Raw genomic sequence first — 20,277 nt, forward strand, 5'->3', positions numbered from 1 at the left:
GCTCCCGTATATAAGTCCTACCTTTGTTTGGCCTTCTTGCGCCGCTCTAACTTGATCCTTGTTTTCATAGCTGTACATTCACTCTCGAATGGGAAATTGGAGGTTGCAGTACTCGTTTGGGTATCAGTTAGATGGATTGGCCGACGTGTGTTTACACGGATTGGTTCATCGTCGTCATCGTCACTGATTTCCTTAGAGGTTGGTGATAAGGGGGAGGGAGGGGGAGGCTGTGGAGGGGCGGATAAGTTGAGGGTCAGGATGGTGGTTTAGAAGGGTATTAGGGGGCTGGTTTTCTTTTAGGTATAGAGGTATGATTTGAGTAGATCTGGGTATGGGTAGAGTATAGGGAGGTTTGGTGTGGTTGGAGTATGCTTGTGTAAATATATATTGCATGAATAAGGCATCACTTTTCTTCCCTTACTAGACAGTCCCCACTAAGTAGCAGTGGCTTTGGCGATAAATATTCTACCATATCCTTGTATCTCCTCAGGTCCATCGACTGGCTCTGGACACTCTCTCACGTCAACGTCAACGCAACCCGCACTCGTCATATCAGCATGAATGTCCTGCACAGTGAACCCCGGCCATATCTTCATCCCTTGGGGCAACTTGACCATATCTGCCGCATCGTATTTCTGGTCCCTGCCCTCTTGCTGTTCAGCAGTATGACTGTCATGAGCTCCGGAGTGTTGTCTTAGGAAATCGACAACGACAACCGTACCCCTGGTGCGAACCCGCTGCTGTAGTCGTGTCAAAATGTCCACCGGGTCTCTGGTGTGATGAAGAGCGAAGCTGATTAAACAGACGTCAAATTCAGACCATAGTACCTCGTTCAAGACAGGGTGCGGATTGTAGAGGTCGCCTTGGATGGCAAACATGCGGTCTGGAGATTCACCCAGTAGCTTCGTAGCTTCATCATTGAAACGACGGACCTGAGAAGTGGAGATATCGATGCCTTGAAAAGTAGCGTTTGGAAAGGTAGTCAGAAGGGCCTGAGAAGCCAGTTAGGTCAACATTCGCACAAGGGGGAAAACGGGGACTTACGCTTGATATAGTACCATTCCCACAGGCATAATCGAGGACGCGCTGAGGCCGTGACGGATCAATCCCAAGCCAGTCGCTGTTAACCTGGAGAAAATTCTGGATCTGTTGAAGAAGCCTTCGGACCCATGGTTCCTGGTACAGCGGACCTGGACTGACATGCAAAGGCTGTTCAGTATATTTATATAGTAAGATTTGAGGATGAGCGAGACTGACTCTGAATCTATGTGATCATGATCAAAGGCGTTGTCGGAGGAACACATCCTCTCAAATCGACGATAAGAGTCGAAGAGATAAATGCGCTGTAGGTAGGTATAGCTTTTTTTGAAGATAAATCCAGTGCAATCGTCTGTTTTTTACTGTCGGATTCTGCGGAGACTTTTGTCGTTTGAAAACTACAGCTTACAGTACGGGCTAGACATCTTATTATTTACGCGACCTTCGTGGTTTTGGAGCACTGAATACATTAACGCCTTCTCCGAGGGCCCTTACTAAGTGAAATCCTTTACCTCATCGCCGTAAGGCATTCAGATCGGCCCGCTTCTAGATAAGGGGAGTAGAGCGGGGATGTACGACGGCCACCGAGCCCTAGACAACCACACAAGAATGCGGTATTAGATGTACAAGTGAGGCATGGATTCTGTTCAAAACACAACCTTGCGCAATAATCCATTCTCTGAAATCCTGAATAAGATCGAAAATGCCTAATTTTACTTACAACGTGGCCTACACTACTGCTGCCAACCGAGGGGTCGCTCCCGAGGAGAGACTGACGCGAGCTGAGCTCTGGCAGGGAGTCAAACGCGGCACTCGCCACCCAGGAGAGTTTGCAGCCCATGTTCAGCACTGTACTGTACTGGCGGGTGGAACGCGCAACGAGTTTGTGCGTGAGATCGTGATCGGAGACGGTGGAGTGCATGCGAAGAATGGAAAGCGTATGACCCAAGATGTGTTTCTCCAGGATAATCTCTATGTAAGTGGTACCCTGATGACAATAACTTCAAATTCCTTTGGATTCTCACTGACCAAACTGTACCTCTAGTTGTTGGCAACAACACGAGAGAGCGGCGCTAAAACCACAATGATGGTAGGATACGGCTGCGAATCAGCATCCCAAGAAGAGGAAGAGCTCGACCCATATCTAACGCTCTTCTACGAGTTGGTCATGGGGGAGGACTCTCCCGAACCTGGCAGTAAGGCTGAGCAGGAGGTCATCGCTGGTTATCGATCTCTTGCGAAGCGCCTCTGCGAGGAGACTGTTGAGCTAGTCCGGACGTGGAAGAAGAATGGGAGACTGGAGAATTTGGCCGAGGAGGAGAGAGAAGAGGAAAACACCAAGTAGTTGACGGGTTGCTTTCTGTTTTAATTATGCTTTGAAGCCATGTCCAAGTAGCCTTGCTCTTGTTCAGACTCCCTTTTATTGTCGACTGAACCACGTACCATCGTGATTTTAGGTATGCTTAGCAATATGAAATACATGAATGATGGACAGAATTTCTTTATGCCACTATTAATATAATATAGATAGGTGGGTAATAGATGGACTGGTGCAACGTGATACGCCCCCTGTCTAACATAATATCTTAGCAATCGAGGAGAGAGTATATAGGGTTCTATAGCACAGGAATCAGACCAAGCGTATTATGACCTATCCCGCTCAACTGTACAAGATACATACGACTCATCATTCCGTTTTTTTTTTTTTTAAATTTGTCGAATTCGGAGTGATCAAGTATCAATCATAACAAAGACACTGTAAGGAGGGATCCACGGTCACCGATGCTCAGTTCAGCCGCATGCCGATTGAACCCATTGACACTGCATGGGCAAAGAGGCCCTTAGATCTTGTTTCGGTAATCCAGTGTATGCTATATCAGGCGAAGTGACCATATTAGTCAGAGTGTTGGAATGGTACTCTATGCATGTTCTCTCTTATTTATTCTTTCTATCATAACTTGACTTATCCTTCGTATTCAAACTGCCTTCTATATCATGGCCGCATCGGTGGCATTGAAAATCATGGCTTCTATGCTGGGTCTCCCGCAAGAGTCCCTGAACCAAACTGCTAGCTTCATAAGCTGTGGTGGTGACTCCATGACGGCACTGCGATTTTCAGCAGAATGCAAGCAGCACGGCATTCTGATTCCAGTTGATACTGTTCTTTCTAGCCGTACCTTACAGCACTTGCTTCAGCAATGTCGTGCAGCAGATTCCTCGGAGACCACCGTGCAGGCATCTTGGGTTAGAACACCATCGAATACTCCCGGTGAGGGTGGTGGAGAGCAAAAGGATAATGAGAAAGAGACTAGCCACCATCTTTTCATGCTCAACGATGGCTCAGAAAGATCTTCGTACGAAGTAGTCTCATCAAGATCGGAGCACTCGTTCAATACCAGTGAGGCCGAAGTTCACATCCATAGCAGCGATGTATCCTTTGATTTGTTCCAAGAACAAGAAGATAATCTTGAGAAGCGATCTATGCCACTAGAGGATGATCTAAGTCTAATATCGATTGAGACGGAAGACCTATGCAATCCCAGCGAGGCCACGATGGATCAGATCACAGATTTCTCGACAAGCCAGATCTCCCTTATGCATGGCGGCCTGGAAACACCGGGCGCAAACATCATTTCCTATTACGAAACATACTTCCCTGCTCAGACGTCCCGAATGAAGGCCGCTTGGAGCCAAGTTATAAAGATGGAACCCATCTTTCGCACTATATACCGCAGTCCAGAGGACGGCTGCTCGATCCTTCCGAAGCTCTATTGGCGAGAGTTCACAACCACCAAAGCAAAAACATACCGTGATGCCCTGTCGGGTGACCAGATGGAAGTTCGCCCATGGCCGAACGCGAGCACAGCAATCGACCTTGACGTGAGATTCACCGTGGTGCATTATCAGGCTCAATCAGATGCGGACAGTCGAAGCACTCTGATTTGGTCTGTGCATCATGCCCTTATTGATGGCTGGTCTGCATCACTAGTTCTACAGAAGGTCCATCAGGCCGCTTCGGGGGAAACTGTCCGACCTGGGCCGCGATTTTCCGACGTTTCCACAGCGTTGAACCAATGGAGGCTCACTCACAAAGCCGAGGGCGACGCTTTCTGGGCCGAGCAGCAAGCCAAGCTTTCCGAAGGGCGAGAAGAGCTTCTCATTCCAGTCGTGGGAAAGGGGAAAGCTGGAGATGGCCAGCAAGACGAAATCCGTATCACATTGGGTAATCATTATACCTCTCTCAAGGCTGCAGCGAGAGCGTGCGCTGTAACCCCTACCGCGTTCTTTTACGCCGCGTGGGCCCTGTGTCTGGGGATGTATACAGATTCGGATAATGTCATTATAGGCACCGTCGTATCCGGCCGCAATATTCCCCTGCCAGGCATGTTGGATACGGTGGGGCCGATCGTGAGCACATTACCACTCCAAGTTGATATTCTTTGGGACTTGAGCGCTCAAGATTTTGTCCGAGATGTCTTTAACCGCATGCAACGTCTGGTTCAGTATTCGTGGACCGGGCCTGATAATGGCTTCTCGCGTGTACGGGGACAGTTACTAGCAATACAGCCAAGTGCTCAATGGCGAGCTGACGAGGATGAATTTGTCGTGGATCGATCGTTCGCGAAACAGACCACGAATCTGCCTCTCAGTGTTATTGTCACAGATAATGGCAGCATCATGCTGCAATATTCCCGTCAACGTTATAGTCACCGTGGTATGGAAACCGTTGGGAGAACTCTCAAACAGTTGCTCATCTCTCTCTGCCAAACGGAAAACACTCTCGATGTCTGCACTTCAGGGCTTTTGTCTGCACCGGCGCTTGCAGCCCTACGCTCGATGGGAAACTGCAACTCTTCTGCAACTACGAAGCCCTCCATCAGGGATGATCTCGTCACGCTGTTTGAGCGTACAGTTAGAAAATACCCGTCTGCGATTGCGATTGAACGTGCAGATCAGCAGATCAGCTACGCGGACCTGGAGAGACTTTCTGGTCGTATTGCTCGCATTCTGGGGGACCGGATCAATCCCGAAGAGGTTGTTGCAGTCCATGCAGATGGCTCCGTTAATTGGATCATCTCAACCTACGCTGTCCTGCGTGCCGGGGGCACCTACTGTCCGCTGGACAGGGCACACCACCAGCAGTACAGAGACTCACTGTTTGAGACGTCTACGGCGCGATTCTTTCTGGCAACCACTCGCGAGGCCATTTCAAGTAAACCCAGGACTGCTTTATCCGCTCTTGACATTGAATCGATATTATCTGAGCCGGAGTCGGACCCGGACACGTCGGGCATTGCGCTGAGGGCTAAGCCGAGACCTTGGGAAAGAGCCTATGTCTGCTTCACATCTGGATCTACAGGGAAATCAAAGGGGGTAATATGTACGCATCAAGGACTTGTTGCGTTCCAACGGGACTTTGAGGTCCGCTTGCGGATGGCTGTTGGGACACGTTTGGCCCAGGTGATGTCGACAGCTTTCGACGGAAGCATTCACGAGTTGTTCTCTACCCTCTCCTATGGTGCGACTCTTGTTCTGCGACCGGAGGGAGGGGCATTTGGACACTTGAAGACGGTGGACTCTGCCATTCTCACACCGTCCATTGCGTCCGTCTTAAATCCAGACGACCTCCCACAGCTGAAAACCGTCTATCTCGTGGGAGAGGCAGTTCCTCAGGCCGTTTGCAATACCTGGGCCACTCGCACAGTCCTTTATAACATGTACGGGCCCACGGAGGCGACGTGCGGCGCCACGATTAAAAGACTTCATGCAGGACAGGCGGTTACAATCGGAGGGCCGAATCCCTCGACCCGTATTTATATTCTCGATCACCGTCAGCGGCTGGCTCCCGTGGGTCGGATTGGCGAGATTTATCTAGCCGGCGTACAGGTTGCCCAGGGCTATATTGGGCGGCCTGAGCTCAACGCCGAACGCTTCCTTCCGGACTCCATCTGTAGTGGGTTAGGTGAATACATGTACCGCACTGGAGATCGAGGATACTGGAATGAGGCCGGGGAGATTATCTTTCTCGGCCGTGTCGATCGCCAGATCAAGCTACAAGGCTTCCGTATCGACCTTGAGGATCTGGAAGCGCGGGTTCTCGGTGCCTGCAAAGAAGCTCATGCTGTCGCCATCACTCGTCGGAGGGAAGACTTGGTCTGTATGATCCAGACTGCCTCTTCCGACGTCACCGCAATGCGAGCGGCAATTCGCGCCGTGGTTCCTGGTTTCGCGGTCCCCACATATATTTATGCCGTCCCGCAACTCCCAATGACTGCTACAGGTAAGATAGACTACAAGGTGATCGCTGACCGTGTTGAGTCAGACCAACAGAAGGAGGAAGGTTTTGAAACAGAGACCGAGGTTCTCATTGCCGCAGCCTGGCGTCAAATACTGAACTGTGGACCTCACGATGCCATTCTCATCGGTCCTCGTTCTAGTTTCACCCAGCTTGGCGGCCACTCTCTGCAACAGTTACGTCTGGCAGCAAGACTGACGGCCGTATTCGGTGAGCGCATCACCGTGCAAATGATTGCGGGGCTTGCCACCTTGCGAGACCTAGCTAGCAGCATCGACAAGATGAAAAAGGGCCAGTCAATTCCCGCTCCTGGAATTCTGCAGAATAGCCAATATGGCGAGTACAAGCTGTCGCTCATGGAGGAAGAGTGGTGGCATAAGTATCAATTGGACTGTAGCTCGTCAGCATTCAACGTCAGCTATGTCAGCCAGTATGATCCTGACACGGTGAGCCAGTCCAGATTGATTAATGCATGGAATCTTGTTCTGTCGCGCCACGATGCCTTCCGCAGCCGATACTTGCAGCGGGGCAAAAAGAAAAACACCGTGGCGCGCATATTAGCTCCATGTTCTCCTCGAGTGGACAAGCTGCGATCCGTCGACGTCAGGGTGGAGGTGAATCGACCTTTCAATCTCGCCTGTGCGCCTCCTGTTCGCGTGACTATAACCAGAGACACTATTGTTGCTGTTTGGAGCCACATTATCTGCGACTATACTGCCTTGGGAACTGTCCTCAATGAGGTCGCTGCCGCGTACCACGGTAGATCCCTCCTGCCACCCGTGCAGCCTCATTACATACACCTGGTAGCAGATGCGGCACCACCACCACCGTGCCACCTCAATTTCTGGTCCGAGTACCTAGGAGAAGTGAGAGGAACTCGTCCTATTTATTTGGGAAATGGAGTCAGACGGACGAGCTACCGAGGTAAATCCTCTGTAGCACGGATATCTGCCTCGCTCTGGCGGCGTATGCAGGCTCAAGCAGCTGCCTCAGACGTCACAATGCAGCAGCTAATTCTCGCTGCGGTGGCAATGGCCGTCAGTGCTAACGATGAGCAGGGCCTGGGCCTCGATATTAGGTTGGGGGTCCCTTTTATCAACCGCCATTCGGAGGCGGAAATGAACGCCGTAGGTCTTTTCCTAGAGCCGCTTCCTGTGCGTGTGGTATTCGGGGATGGAAGACGAGGCGTACAAAGGTTGCCAGAGGATCCCCTTCTCTCCTTGGGCACCTTTCTTACTGCCGTTCAGCGCTCCTGCCAGGACTCCCTATCCTATGCTGTGCCATGGCACAAACTCCTCACTCATTTCGGAATCGACGCCCAGGAGGAGCTCCCAGAACACCCGCTTTTGGATTGCGTCGTAAGCTTCCATGATGCTCGCCGTCGGGATCCAACGCCCACGGAAAAAGCACCATCTGCAGCAGCAGAAGATATTACAAAAGAAGGAGGCCCCTGGAGCATGTTCGCACTTGGCGATGGTGTGGAACCTCAATACGTGTGGAGTGAAGGCTCCAAGTTCATGCTGATGGTCGAATGCATGGCAATTGATGAAGATACACTACTACTTCGCCTCGAATACGACACAGCATGTTTCGAACAGGGCACAGGGCGGATTTCAGCCGTCCGACGGATGATATTACGTGCCATAAATGGACTTACCTCCGGTGAGAATCTACACCAGGAGAATTCGTTCGCTGACTTGCGCGAGGAGCTGCGAACTTTGTGGGATTCAGAGAAAGGTTTGAGGTTTGTTTCACATGCTGAGAATGTAATTGATGCGAAGATTCTTGAAGAACGAAAAGTTTTCTTTCAAGACAGTCTATCGAATCTCTGCATTTGAGCAGGTTTTATTCAATAGGGCCAGTAAGATGCACAGTTATTGATAACGTGGGGCTCTTTGAGATTCAGTTCTATTGTATCTGATTTAGGCACAGATTTCAACTTCCACTTTCTTTAATTGATAGCATCTTCAGTCAGCTGATGTGCCTGTACTGCTAGATAGTCCGTAATAGTCCATTCCTTTTGAAGAAATTTACTATACAGAGAATCTCTCCTAGCTAGCTATGTCTTGCAAACTGAGTATCAAATGATCGGAAGCCGTAGACGGACCGAGTCCGGTTCGCATAGTCATCATAATTTCTCTTTCGTCAATATTGATCTATGTAAAATAGCTTGAAACCAGGGAATAATACCCAAATTTGCTGATTATCTTCATGAATAGAACCCATGGCTTGCCGTCCAGCCGCCTCGTCCATCTCCCTGGGTTCGCCATCGATCCATCCCCTACCCTTGAGACTTGATCAAGCGGCACGGTATGGACTCGACATCGAGCTCTTCCATGACGACATACTAGAAATCGCCAAAGATCATACCAGCCTACAAACTGATGCTGAAAGGCAAATCAAGGCCGCTTCAATTATCCGTTCGCTCTGCGATGAACGGAGAACCAAGATCGTTTTTTTACAGCCCTTCCGTCACTATGAGGAGCCGATAGACCGGGAGAAGCATGCTCAGCGGATTCAGGAAATGAAATTATGGATTTGACCTGGCCAGAATACTCGGCACCAATCTGATTGGCATTCCCCCAATGTTTCTCCGCACCGAAACAAGCGGCTATGTTGACCTGATTATCCAGAACCTGCGGGAAATCGCAGATCTCGGTGCCCCTCTTGGAATCAGATTCACTTACGAGGCGTTATCATGGGGAACACACGTGGATACATGGGAAAAGTGCTGTGATATTGTGACGAGGGTCGATCGCCCCAATTTTGGAATATGCCTCGACGCCTTCAACCTGGCCGGGCGGGTTTCTGCGGATCCAGGAGCGGGATCAGGGATGGCTGTGGACGCCCTGGCTGCAATGAAGACATCGCTGGAGAGACTGGGTTCTACAATAAACATCCAGAAGCTTTTCTGGGTGCAGGTGGTGGATGCAGAGAAGATGGATCATCCGTTGGAGCCTAATTCCCCGTACTATGTTGCCGGTCAGCCTTCTCGCATGAGCTGTTCTCGAAATTGCAGACTGTTCTACGGGAAAGAAGATTGAGGTGCTTATCTTCCTGTCAAGGCTATTCTGGAGGTTATCTTGAATTTGAACTTTAGGGGATGTATAAGTGCAGAATTGTGCAACAGGAGTCTTGCTAATCCAGATCCGACAAGACCAGGAGAGCATGCGAGCAGGGCAGCCAAATCATTCCAACGCTTAGCAAAAGATTTTGGGTTCGAGATGTAGAGAGGGTTATATTTGGAGATGGAGAGAGTTTCTCAATCATTCTTATCCCTCGTCTATCAGAAATTTGGGTTGGATCAGAGATATCAACCCGCCACTTAATCTAATCTTTACGAGGATATCGACTCAATAGGATAATTGTTAATTTAGGTCAACTTTCTGACTCGTTTAAAATGTGCTAGTGTTTCCCTTTCTCTTGATCCGTACAGCCATGTCGCCTTTGAGTCCCATGACCTGATTCCCGGGCAAGGCACGCACCATTTTTGGAAATCCATTGATATCCAACCCTTTCTGCTTGACCAGGTCACCTTGCCGTTCGACGAAGGACATAAAAGAGACGTCAAAATTGAGTAAAATGACAGCAACGGTTCCAAGTATCTCCTGCTTTGCAAAGTTTCGACCAGGGCACCTGGAGAGGAAAAAAAGGGTTACTATAATTGTTCAGTAGGAAAGGGGTATCGTTATCACGAACATATGATGTCCTCCGCCAAATGGAAAATACTTGCCACCCAGGCCAGATATCGAACATAAAAGGTCCCCAGTGCCTGGATCGTGGCGAACAAACCGCTTAGGGTCAAAGTCGTTCGGTAGGTCAAAGTTGTGAGGGTGTCGGTGGGTCATCCAGGAGGAAGCGATGACCTGATCGCCTTGTCTTACTCGGATCATATCTAGGGTGGAGTCTGCGTCGACTTGTCGAATGATCATCAGATCAATGTATAGCCGCAGCACCTCGTTAAGAACTGAGTTCAGGACAGGTACATGGAGGAGTGTGGGAAAATCAATCGAGCCATCTGACCGGACGCATTTCTTCAACTCATCCATGATTCGAGGGAGCAAGTCGGGACCACTTGTTGGAGAAAGTATGTGTGCTAGGAGCCAGCCAATGGTCGGAATAGCATTCGACAGTATGCCTGCTAGGAAGATCATCTCTTTACCAGCTTGGCTACGCAAGCTTAGCTGCTGTTGATTGTAGTACTCGTGACGTTTCCTGATGACCTTGGCCCCAAAATAGGGCTCCCATCCGACGGAGTCATCTATGGTGGCAGTGTGGTTGTATCCGTGCTCCAGCCATCGTTCCAGCTTGGTGAGGAGCCTCTCGCGTGCTGAGTAGGCTTGGCGAGCGAAGATTCTGGGGGTACCAAAGAGGAGAGTGAGAAGATTCTGTTCCCATATCCAAAAGTCCTTATGAAGGTCTGGATGCATGCGGAGTAGTTCTGACCCGAACAACGCGGTTACGGACGCATTAAACACCTTCTCCTTGACCCAGGCGTACAGTTCAATCTCTCCGCTCGTTTCCAACCTGTTGTCCTCTGAGATCCCCTCATATAAGCACTCCATGAATTTATTTGTGAGGGTGGTAACAGGGATGGCTGTCAGAAGGAACTCCGAGTGAACGCGCTCAAGTGTGACGCTTGCCTTTGGCAAAGGGGTTTCGGGAAATGCCTTGGCCGCTTCTTCTTGAGACGTTCCCAAGACATTAACAGCCAGTAGTCGAGCATGCTTATGTCTTGTCAGATGTTTGGCTCTCAGCTCGCTCAGAATACTACTCGGTGTGAACAGGATGTGGGTTCGCACTCCTGCAAGTAGCACCGATACCGCTTTCAAGTTCCACTTTTGACAGTCCCGAATGAGACAGTCCCAGACGCGTCCAATCTTAGTGTTCAGGAAGTTCAAGGTTGACCCCAATATGGGGATCGCATAAGGTTTCAGCGGCACTATCAGCAGGGTCGACTTTTCAGCTCTGCTTGCTTGATGCTTCCCAACGTCGATACGAAAGCGGATTGTTGTTACAATCCAGGTGCCGACACATATAAGGAAAAGGGCAAGAAACAAAGATTCAATGACTGTCGTTACAGGAGGTACTTTGGGTAGCGTCATTGCCATTGCCATTGGCAGTGTGAGTGTTACCGTGACGTGGGATTGGGTGACCAGACATGTCCAGAAAGAGCATTGTACGAATTCTCTAGAAAATTCTTTACAATCGATGTAAAAAAAAATCCGGTTTGTGAATGCACGGTGGCCGTGATCATCGCACCGAAGTTGTTCGGACCGAAAGCTCTATACGCCCGCCGTGGATGTTTCATATTGCTATCCTACACCTAATGACCATAAGGCGTCAGTAAAATGGAGATCTAGCTGCCTCACGCCAATCTGATTCCAAGTTCTATTACGCAGCTGCGTATATCCAACCCTGTGCTGGCCAACACCCCTAGCAACTACTTGCTCCTCCCTTAACTAAAACGATGGCGACCCAATCGTCTCAACCAAGCCGAATAGCAGCACTAGCAGATTCGATCTCGAAGAATTCTTCGAAGATCGATGCATATTATCACGTTAACAATATTCCGTCCCCGTCGTTCGATCCGGTTGATACTCTGGATGATATCAAGTTTCCCGAGGGAATCCAACGCACCAAAACGGCACTTCTCGATGCTACTGCAGAGCTCAATGACCTCATAACTGGCCCGAGAGGGCTTGTGTCTAATTCCGGATACTTGGCTCTCATCAAGTTTGCTATGACTCGGTTCATCTACCGGTTCAACCTGGTACGAATGGTGCCAGTAGACGGTGAAATTAGCTACGACGAACTTGCCACGCGCATCGGGATCAAGGCCTCGACCCTACGCCAGCTCATCCTCGCGGCAATGACGTTTCATATGTTCCAGGAAAAGCATCCGGGATATGTTTCCCATTCCTCCGTCACCCGACTACTTCTGGAAGACCCTGTGCTCCATGACTGTACAGGATTCACTACTGAGGATCTGATCCCTGCCTTCCTGGGGATTGTTGACGCTCTTCTCGAATATCCCGCTGCAGACGACCCTTCCAAGTCCGGGTACATGTTCGCCCACAAGGCTAATGAACCATCATTCTACCTACACCTAGCGAAAGACCCGGAAAAGATACGACGGTTTGGTCATTGTATGAGCCAGGCTATGGCCGGCCCACAGTGGTCACTGCATTACTTGACAGATAATTTCCCGTGGGAGTCTCTCGGAGCAGGAACTGTTGTCGATGTCGGAGGCTCAACTGGTCAGGCAGCCTTTGCAATCGCCCACAAGGCGCCTCAGCTTCGATTGATCGTCCAGGATACGGCGGAGTCCATCGCTGTCGCTAAGGAGGAAACAGGTGTCAACGTGTCACACATGGTGGCTGACTTCTTCGCCGAGCAGCTAGTGACTGGGGCAGATGTTTACCTTTTCCGTTCAGTGATGCACAACTGGCCGGACAATCAGGCAGTGAAAATCCTCAGGGCGCAAATTCCGGCTTTGAAGCCTGGTGCCAAGCTACTAATTATGGATGAAGTCATGCCTGACGCAGAGACCATGTCACTTTCTACAGCACGGACACAGCGGTAGGTGCTCTCCCAAGATGCATGCAATTGGCGTTAGTAGTGAAGCTAATTATACGGAACAGTCTTATGGATTTGTCAATGCTTGCTCTTGGAAACTCTAGAGTTCGCGAAGCAGATGGCTGGCGGGACCTTTGCCGACAGGCGGATGGCAGGTTCGAGATTGAGAAGATCACGATGCCTGAGGGATCGCATCTGGCTTTGATTGAAGTAGCTTGGATGCCGTGAATTACAATGCTAAGACAAAGGTTTTGGAAGGCCTAGCCGCCTAGTACCTAATTTATTGGGGTCAATGCAGGCTCTTGGTATCAAGTTATATAACTCCCTTGATGAGACTGAGACTGAACCCTCAGCGTAGTGGGGCACATGTATTCTATCTCAAATTGCAATTTCACTGGATTTAGAGCCTGTAACAAAGATATAACTTTAGCTATGCTTTCCCGAGTACTCTCGCTCTGATCCCCTTGCTATCTTCTGGTAAATATCCCACAAAGTATTCCTATCAATCAGTTAGTGCACAGCACGACAAACTGCCACTGCATTCTGAGAGCTAACTGCAACCCTTTTACAAGACATTGAGGGCGAAAAAAAGAGGCAAACTGACCTTGACTGGAGTTACATCCCGTAAACTCGTTTCGACAAGCTCCATCTTTACACCACCAATCAGCGCGGTCACGGTCATATACAGCTCTGCCCATGCCAGATTGATACCAAGGCAGTTTCGTGTCCCCTTGCCAAAGGGGTAGGCATGCTCTTTCGCCACCGTCGCTTGGGGCCCGAGGAAACGTTCTGGATGGAACTCGTGCGGGTTGGGGAAGATAACGGGATTGGTGTGAATGTAATACATCGATTGCGAGAAGGTGACGCCTCTTGGGATTTTGTATGGACCATATTGGAGGTCTTCGTCAGGAGCGATGCGAGACAAGCGACCAGCAACCCCGTGAGCAACTCGTAAAGACTCTGAGAGAACTGCTGTGAGGTATGGTAGCTGCTGGATCGCCGCTGCGGGTGGGATCGGGGAGTCAGATGTAGGCATCACATGGCGGATTTCTTCCAAAAGACGGTCATAAACCGGCTTATTTGCAAGAATGTGATAGATTGCCGTTGCCAGCGTGCGCGCGGTGGTCTCTGTACCAGCACCAATGAGGACCATTGCGTCTGCTTTAAGACGAGCAAATGTTTTATCCTCCGCTTGAAGGGAATCGCTACTGAGCATGGAGTGGATGATTGTCCGGTGGCTTGCTCCGATCTTTTCATTGTTGTGGGATGTGAGCATTCTGGTAGCATCGTCGAATGCTGCGCCAGTCATCTTGCCAATGAGGTTGTCGTATCTGATGCTGTTCTCGAGAATTTCACTGTTGGGCATCATCCATCGGGGGAGTCTAAAAATGGCAATCGCCAAAGGCCGGAAGATGCGAGCAAAGGGATGGACCTTGACGCCCTTGAGCAAGACGTTGTTCAGAGGGCGGCCAAAGTCGGGCGTATCTAGGGCGCCGAAGGAGCTGCCGAAGGAGTATTCCGAAATAATGTCTAATAGTTTTCCGTTAGGCTTGTAATATTCTGTTTATAGATAAGTTTATAGATGTAGAAGCCCACCTAATGTTAATCCACTCATTATATTGCGCAATTCCAGCAACTCGCCTGACCCAGCCGTCTCCAACATCTTCTCCCTCACTTGCTGAACCTTCGCCAAGATCCGTGGCTCCAGATCCTGCACCATTCGGGCGCTGAAATAGGGCGCCATACTGGTTCGTTTGGCACGGTGAGCATCGTGATCCATAGTTGCCCCGGTGCTGTGGTCCCCAAATTCGTTGCTCCCAACCATCCAGAAGAACAGCGTACTTTTATTTCTTTTCCTCCGGTGGTCATTTGGATAAACTTCGTCCATGTAGCTGTTGTCTTTGATGTGGATCTCGTCGGGGCCGATCCGAATGATGGGTCCATATTTCTCATGAAGCTTTTCGCAATGGAACATGAAGCGCCCAGCATGGGGCCATATGTCGTACCATGCGTGATAGAGATATGTCACGGCTGCCAACTTGGGCCCAGGAATATGGGAGATGCGAGTGAAGTGTGTCCGATAGACGATGATCCAAACAATGGAGGCCACGACCGTTAGGGCCACAAATGCTGTGATGCTCACCATAATGATACGAATGAATACTGAAGCTGTACTTTTGTCCACCAGAGTGCGACTAAATTAGAAGACCACCTTCAATTTTCCCTTTAATATGATAGATGTCGGCGCGCTCGGATGCCTGGAAGCCGTTCGGGCGCCGAAAGCACTGGTCTGGACTTTTAGAGGAAAGATGACTTCTAACAAAACCTTAACCACCAAGATATTGACATACTAAAGAGACCGCTTAACTGGGACATCCTCATCATATTACACTGGCTGCATTGATTGAACCCTACCCTGGATATTTCTGCCTACCTACAATGGATTCCACGAACTCAGTAAAAGCAATGGACATCCTTCAAGAAGTCCCCTTGATTGGTACGATATCCCAGCAGGCTGTCCGGCCTGAGTACTAGCGGTTACTGACCGATCTCAGACGGACATAATGACTTTCCATATATTCTTCGCGGCTGGTATGGAATGAACATTCACGATCCATCCTTCAATATCGAGGAAATGCCAATTGGGCAAACGGACCTCTCTCGTCTGGAGAAAGGGTGTATTGGGGGTCAATTCTGGAGTGCATTTGTCCCTTGGTAAGTTTCTCTCCCCCTAGAAAGCCAGTCATTTAGTACGTCCGACATTTATAATGTTGATTGATATGCGGTCCTACCGCAGTCCTAAGGAAAATGTCGATGAAACTAAGCTGGCTGTACTACGAGACACATTGCAGCAAATTGATCTCATTCATCAACTCATTCAACAGAATCCACGCAGGCTCGCTTTTGGTATCGATTCAGCCTCCGTATGGCGGGCGTTTCATTCTCGCCGCATCTCCTGCTTAATCGGCGTTGAAGGCCTGCATCAAATTGGGGGTAGCTTTAGCGTTCTTCGGCTATTTCATCGAATGGGCGTGAGGTATATCACTTTATGTCATGACTGCCACAATGAGTTTGTGGACTCATCTGTAAGTTAACTAACTCTTGATATATCTGTGGATACGTTCGGTAGTTGAGGCTCGGTATAGACTCCCCCAACGCCACTGCATTATGGCTTGTCGAAGCGCGGCGAAGATATGGTCAAGGAGATGAATCGCATCGGAATGTGAGATCGCTCATGCCCACTGTGAATGTCAATATAGTCTTGTATTCGGGCTAACCTCAACCCCAAGGATCATCGATATTTCACACACTAGCCGTGACGCTCAACGCCAGGTGCTGAGGGTATCAAAGGCACCCGTCATTTTTTCACATTCTTCATGGTTTGTTCTACCAGGTAGTAAGGAATACTTCTAATTCAAGCACTAATTGCCCACAATAGTTACGCTCTCCAACCCCATCCTCGAAATGTCACCGATGACGTGCTCGAGGCTCTGAAGCTCAACAATGGCGTAATTATGATCTGCTTTCTTCCGTCCCTGTCCGGGATGCTCAAAGCTGGTCATCAAACCTCGGCAAATGTGCAGACAGTTGCTGCACACGTGATGTACGTGGGCGAGAAAATAGGCTACGAATATGTTGGTATCGGCAGCGATTTTGACGGGATGTTAGAGGGACCGGCTGGGTTAGACGATGTCTCGACCTTCCCTAAGCTCGTTGCAGAGTTGGTCGCAAATGGCATCAGTGAAGCAGACGTGAAAAGGATAATAGGGCTCAACATCTTGAGAGTTCTTGACGAAGTAGGTCATTATACCGCGCGGGAGGAGTGTCTCCCTGCCACCGGTTACGGATTATGGGATGAGGTCCAAGAAATATGGACGGACGTGCAGCGAGCCATGTTAATACGGAAAGGTAGCGAGAGAAGGGGAAATTAAACAGACACTTTGATTGACGGTTCATATTCAACTTGATAGTTTAGAGCCTAACCATTAAATATCTCCCAGCTCCGTTTGGAAAGCCTCATCCGAACGAGCCAGTGCACATTACAAATTCCCCATGGCACCCAGTTGCGCAACCAAACCTGCTGCCCCAAAGGATCCCATCGCAATCGCCTGAGGCGTCGCCTTCATCATCGTTCCACAGTCACCAACAGCAAAGACGCCCTGTTGACTCGCCTCATTGAAGGGTGGATTTGTTTTGATGAAACCTGCAGGATCGATATCCAGACCGAGCTGCTCATGGAACGGACCGTTGATCTTAGACAAGGGGACAGAAACCTATAGGAGAGTTTCCTTGTCAGTTTTCTCTTCTGCACAAAGTCCAAATAATACGTAAAGATTGGAGAATATTCACCAAGAAACCCTCCTCCCGACTATCACCGTCCTCAAAATGCACGGTAACACGGTTACCGTTCGACTCAACAGCAGTAATCCTTCTCGGTTCGATAGCCAACGGCTTACCTTCAAATTCTTTATGCACCTGCGCGGTAAGCTCGTCATTGCCGTGACAGTAGACAGTAACATGCTTGGCCAGGGGAGAAGCCATTCGAGTCATATGAAGGATCATGGCAGGTTGGGTAATGAAGCCGGCGGCTATAACGCCAGCTGAAACAGCACCACGCTCTTCAAATCCATGGCAGAACAAGCAATGGAATCTGTCCGAGTTTTGCAACTTAGTAACATGCGTAGGCAACAATCCCAATTCAGGAATATATAGGTATATGTAGTATAACTTACATCGATTTACCCCATAACTCCTTAAAGCCCTTAATATCCGGCAACACATCTGTGATGCCTGTGGCGAGGGCAAGCTTTCTACCTTGGTACTTATTCTGTTTGTCATCCATAACCTCAAAAGTCCCATCCTCATTCTTGGCTGCCGAAATTATGGTAGCGTCTTTAAATTGGATGGTGTCGTATCTAGATTCGATGTTCTCTCTTGCCACGGCACGAAACTCACTTGGGGGTTTGTGGTCCCAAGTCACAACATTATGCATGTGCTGCGCAAAGGCGTTACGGTATTGATGTGAGTCAAACACGATGGCAGAATAGGTTTGACGGGCAAGACCAAGGGCAGTTGAGAGACCTGCTGGCCCAGCACCGATGATGAGGACGTCGCAAATGGTGGCTGGGTTCACCATGTTGGCTGATACGTAGTAGGAGGCGGTATAATGCAGAAGGCAGTAAAACCAGATATGATGAAAACTAGGTGAAATCTTCTGAGGAGTGTCGAGGACTGGCTTTGTTTTGAGCCTTGCCACGACAGATAATGACCGTCCAATCTCCTATGAGTCCGAGGGATATAAAAGTCTCCGACTTCCCCTTGCTAGGGCGTCTACAAATGTCTCCGACCAGCCAACTTTGCCCAATGAATGCCTGCATTTTGGTGGAGTTGTTCAAGGATGCCAATAGAAATCCCTGTCTTTGTCTCGGCTTCCGATTTAAGACCGAATCGGGCCCCTGTTCGAACTTTTGTATGCCTTCAGAACCTTACTTGAGCTGATCGTGCAAAACTCAGAATAATACATCATATACAGAAATACCCATGGAATAGGACGAACTTAGCGTTTTTGAGCATACTAGCCATGTCAAACATGGGTGTTATACCAAATTACGTGGCCGCGGATGAGAACGAGAAGAAGGCAAACGGCGCCGGTCCTCGCCACACAGATACCTCCCAAGATGCCGCGGTGATAACATTGCAAACACTGGTCCAGATGTTGACAACGCTGAAACGCCAACTCAATGAACCCACATTGCAGGCGGATATCAGCAACCGGCTTCATGATCCAAATACACTGCCAGACCAGGCACTCATGTCCCTGGCGGCACAGGCAGTCGATATTCTGTATGAAATTGAGCAAATACTTCAGCCGGCGCAGCTAATACTGGCGGACCACTTCTTGGGTTAGTTCTGTCTCCTTTCCACGTTGCCTGTTTTTGGCGTAATATGTACTTAGCAAGCGTCTCGTCTGGATAGGTTATATGCGCAGTAAATGTCTGGTCACAGCAGTGTCGTTCAAAATCCCCGATCTCCTTTCCCGCCTTGGTGAGATGACTGTCAAGGAGCTCGCCGATGCTGCAGGGGCTCGAGAGGACCGACTGCGCCAAATTCTACGTCTTCTCCGCAACAATGGCATCTTCACCTACAAACCAGAAAGGGATAGCTATGCCAATAACTGCCGCTCGGAATTGCTGCGGTCAGATCACTGGACACAGTGGCACAACTGGGTGGACCTGTACGGTAATGAATTCTACGATATCGCTCGTGGCATCCCCGCCTCAGTGCACAAAGACACCACTCGCAGCGCAGCACAGCATAACTTTGACACCGACGATGACATGTTTACCTACTTCGATAAGCGGGGATGGGTTCCCCGTCTCCATCGGACCCTCGGAGGAGGCGCTGTTGCGCAAGCCCCGGGTATTGTGGCGGACTACCCCTGGCACGAGATTGGCGATAAGACGATACTGGATGTAGGCGGTGGTGGTGGCGCCTTGATTGCATCACTGCTTCGAGCCAGTCCCAATCTGCGAGGAGGCGTCTTCGACCTTCCTCGCGTTATTGAACACATCCGACCTTTCTTCGAGCAAGGGGGACAGTTCGCTGACGTCGGCGATCGGGTCTCGAAAAGCGATCTTATCGCAGGCGACTTCTTCTCCCAGATCCCCAATTACGAGGTATACGTGATGAAGTGGTGCCTGCACGACTGGCGCGACCCCGAAGCAATCCAGATCTTGCGCAACATTCGTGAAGCCATGACCCCGGGGGAGAAATCTCGTCTGGTGGTACTGGAGTCAGTCATGCAGGACGGCGAGATGGGAAGGTTGTCTCGGTATGGGGATATCAATATGATGATGACTGCTAAAGGCCAGGAGCGGACGGTGGACGACTGGCATCGATTAGCGACATCAGCCGGTTGGATGGTCAAGGGGATTTATTCACTGAGAAACGCTTGGGTCAGTGCGATTGATCTTCGTTCACCCTTTACATAAAATTGTGTCAATTCGAAAAATACCATTCAGGCATCTATAAACCCACAGGCCATAATACTGGGTACAACAGGTAGCATTCAGGTCATATTTATACTCACAGCTTGAAATATCTGGTAGCTGTATATGGTATTAAAGTAGCATCCGCATGAGGTCCTGTTCAGATCTGTAGTGGCTTTCAGGTATCGGGCACGAAGCCGAAGAATTACAGTCCCTTGTCCACACAATCCGTTCAATGCAATCTTGACGATGAACTCGAGTGGTTTGAAAGAGCCGCCGAGGATTGTACTCGGCAGCCGTGATCTCAGTCTGTCAAATGTACTTCGCATCGATCGGCCCGCCACACGTCTGGCATTGGTACCGAGCAAGGACAAA

General features: G+C 49.6%; 10 protein-coding genes across 10 annotated transcripts; 6 read left to right on the forward strand and 4 right to left on the reverse strand.

Annotated features, from left to right (window-relative positions):
• Window positions 1-434: 434 nt before the first annotated feature.
• ATNIH1004_006707 (class I SAM-dependent methyltransferase) lies at window positions 435-1,463 on the reverse strand (the record flags this gene model as incomplete). The annotated part of the gene is made up of 3 exons (XM_033571334.1): window positions 435-992; window positions 1,045-1,190; window positions 1,448-1,463. 3 exons carry the CDS (start codon window positions 1,461-1,463, stop codon window positions 435-437), a joined length of 720 nt encoding a protein of 239 aa, XP_033424649.1.
• A 278-nt stretch (window positions 1,464-1,741) lies between these two features.
• ATNIH1004_006708 (SRPBCC family protein) lies at window positions 1,742-2,383 on the forward strand (the record flags this gene model as incomplete). Its single annotated transcript, XM_033571335.1, has 2 exons — window positions 1,742-2,014; window positions 2,084-2,383. 2 exons carry the CDS (start codon window positions 1,742-1,744, stop codon window positions 2,381-2,383), a joined length of 573 nt encoding a protein of 190 aa, XP_033424650.1.
• Window positions 2,384-3,033: 650 nt separating this feature from the next.
• On the forward strand, window positions 3,034-8,876 carry ATNIH1004_006709 (Nonribosomal peptide synthetases (NRPS); the record flags this gene model as incomplete). Its single annotated transcript, XM_033571336.1, has 2 exons — window positions 3,034-8,071; window positions 8,554-8,876. 2 exons carry the CDS (start codon window positions 3,034-3,036, stop codon window positions 8,874-8,876), a joined length of 5,361 nt encoding a protein of 1,786 aa, XP_033424651.1.
• Window positions 8,877-8,919: 43 nt separating this feature from the next.
• Window positions 8,920-9,378, forward strand: ATNIH1004_006710 (sugar phosphate isomerase/epimerase family protein; the record flags this gene model as incomplete). Its single annotated transcript, XM_033571337.1, has 1 exon — window positions 8,920-9,378. The coding sequence occupies one exon, from the start codon at window positions 8,920-8,922 to the stop codon at window positions 9,376-9,378; it is 459 nt and encodes a 152-aa protein (XP_033424652.1).
• A 351-nt stretch (window positions 9,379-9,729) lies between these two features.
• On the reverse strand, window positions 9,730-11,451 carry ATNIH1004_006711 (cytochrome P450; the record flags this gene model as incomplete). Its single annotated transcript, XM_033571338.1, has 2 exons — window positions 9,730-9,970; window positions 10,034-11,451. 2 exons carry the CDS (start codon window positions 11,449-11,451, stop codon window positions 9,730-9,732), a joined length of 1,659 nt encoding a protein of 552 aa, XP_033424653.1.
• A 353-nt stretch (window positions 11,452-11,804) lies between these two features.
• ATNIH1004_006712 (uncharacterized protein) lies at window positions 11,805-13,141 on the forward strand (the record flags this gene model as incomplete). Its single annotated transcript, XM_033571339.1, has 2 exons — window positions 11,805-12,916; window positions 12,979-13,141. The coding sequence occupies 2 exons, from the start codon at window positions 11,805-11,807 to the stop codon at window positions 13,139-13,141; spliced, it is 1,275 nt and encodes a 424-aa protein (XP_033424654.1).
• Window positions 13,142-13,478: 337 nt separating this feature from the next.
• On the reverse strand, window positions 13,479-15,059 carry ATNIH1004_006713 (cytochrome P450; the record flags this gene model as incomplete). The annotated part of the gene is made up of 2 exons (XM_033571340.1): window positions 13,479-14,443; window positions 14,510-15,059. 2 exons carry the CDS (start codon window positions 15,057-15,059, stop codon window positions 13,479-13,481), a joined length of 1,515 nt encoding a protein of 504 aa, XP_033424655.1.
• Window positions 15,060-15,379: 320 nt separating this feature from the next.
• On the forward strand, window positions 15,380-16,845 carry gliJ (dipeptidase gliJ; the record flags this gene model as incomplete). Its single annotated transcript, XM_033571341.1, has 6 exons — window positions 15,380-15,410; window positions 15,469-15,628; window positions 15,711-15,999; window positions 16,060-16,136; window positions 16,204-16,293; window positions 16,353-16,845. The coding sequence occupies 6 exons, from the start codon at window positions 15,380-15,382 to the stop codon at window positions 16,843-16,845; spliced, it is 1,140 nt and encodes a 379-aa protein (XP_033424656.1).
• Window positions 16,846-16,953: 108 nt separating this feature from the next.
• gliT (thioredoxin reductase gliT) lies at window positions 16,954-18,050 on the reverse strand (the record flags this gene model as incomplete). The annotated part of the gene is made up of 3 exons (XM_033571342.1): window positions 16,954-17,187; window positions 17,264-17,564; window positions 17,647-18,050. The coding sequence occupies 3 exons, from the start codon at window positions 18,048-18,050 to the stop codon at window positions 16,954-16,956; spliced, it is 939 nt and encodes a 312-aa protein (XP_033424657.1).
• A 453-nt stretch (window positions 18,051-18,503) lies between these two features.
• gliM (O-methyltransferase gliM) lies at window positions 18,504-19,905 on the forward strand (the record flags this gene model as incomplete). Its single annotated transcript, XM_033571343.1, has 2 exons — window positions 18,504-18,816; window positions 18,890-19,905. The coding sequence occupies 2 exons, from the start codon at window positions 18,504-18,506 to the stop codon at window positions 19,903-19,905; spliced, it is 1,329 nt and encodes a 442-aa protein (XP_033424658.1).
• Between the last annotated feature and the right edge of the window lie 372 nt (window positions 19,906-20,277).

This window comes from Aspergillus tanneri (assembly GCF_003426965.1).
Source record: "Aspergillus tanneri strain NIH1004 chromosome Unknown AapTan_7_pilon_pilon_pilon, whole genome shotgun sequence".
NCBI classification, from domain to species: Eukaryota; Fungi; Ascomycota; class Eurotiomycetes; order Eurotiales; family Aspergillaceae; genus Aspergillus; species Aspergillus tanneri.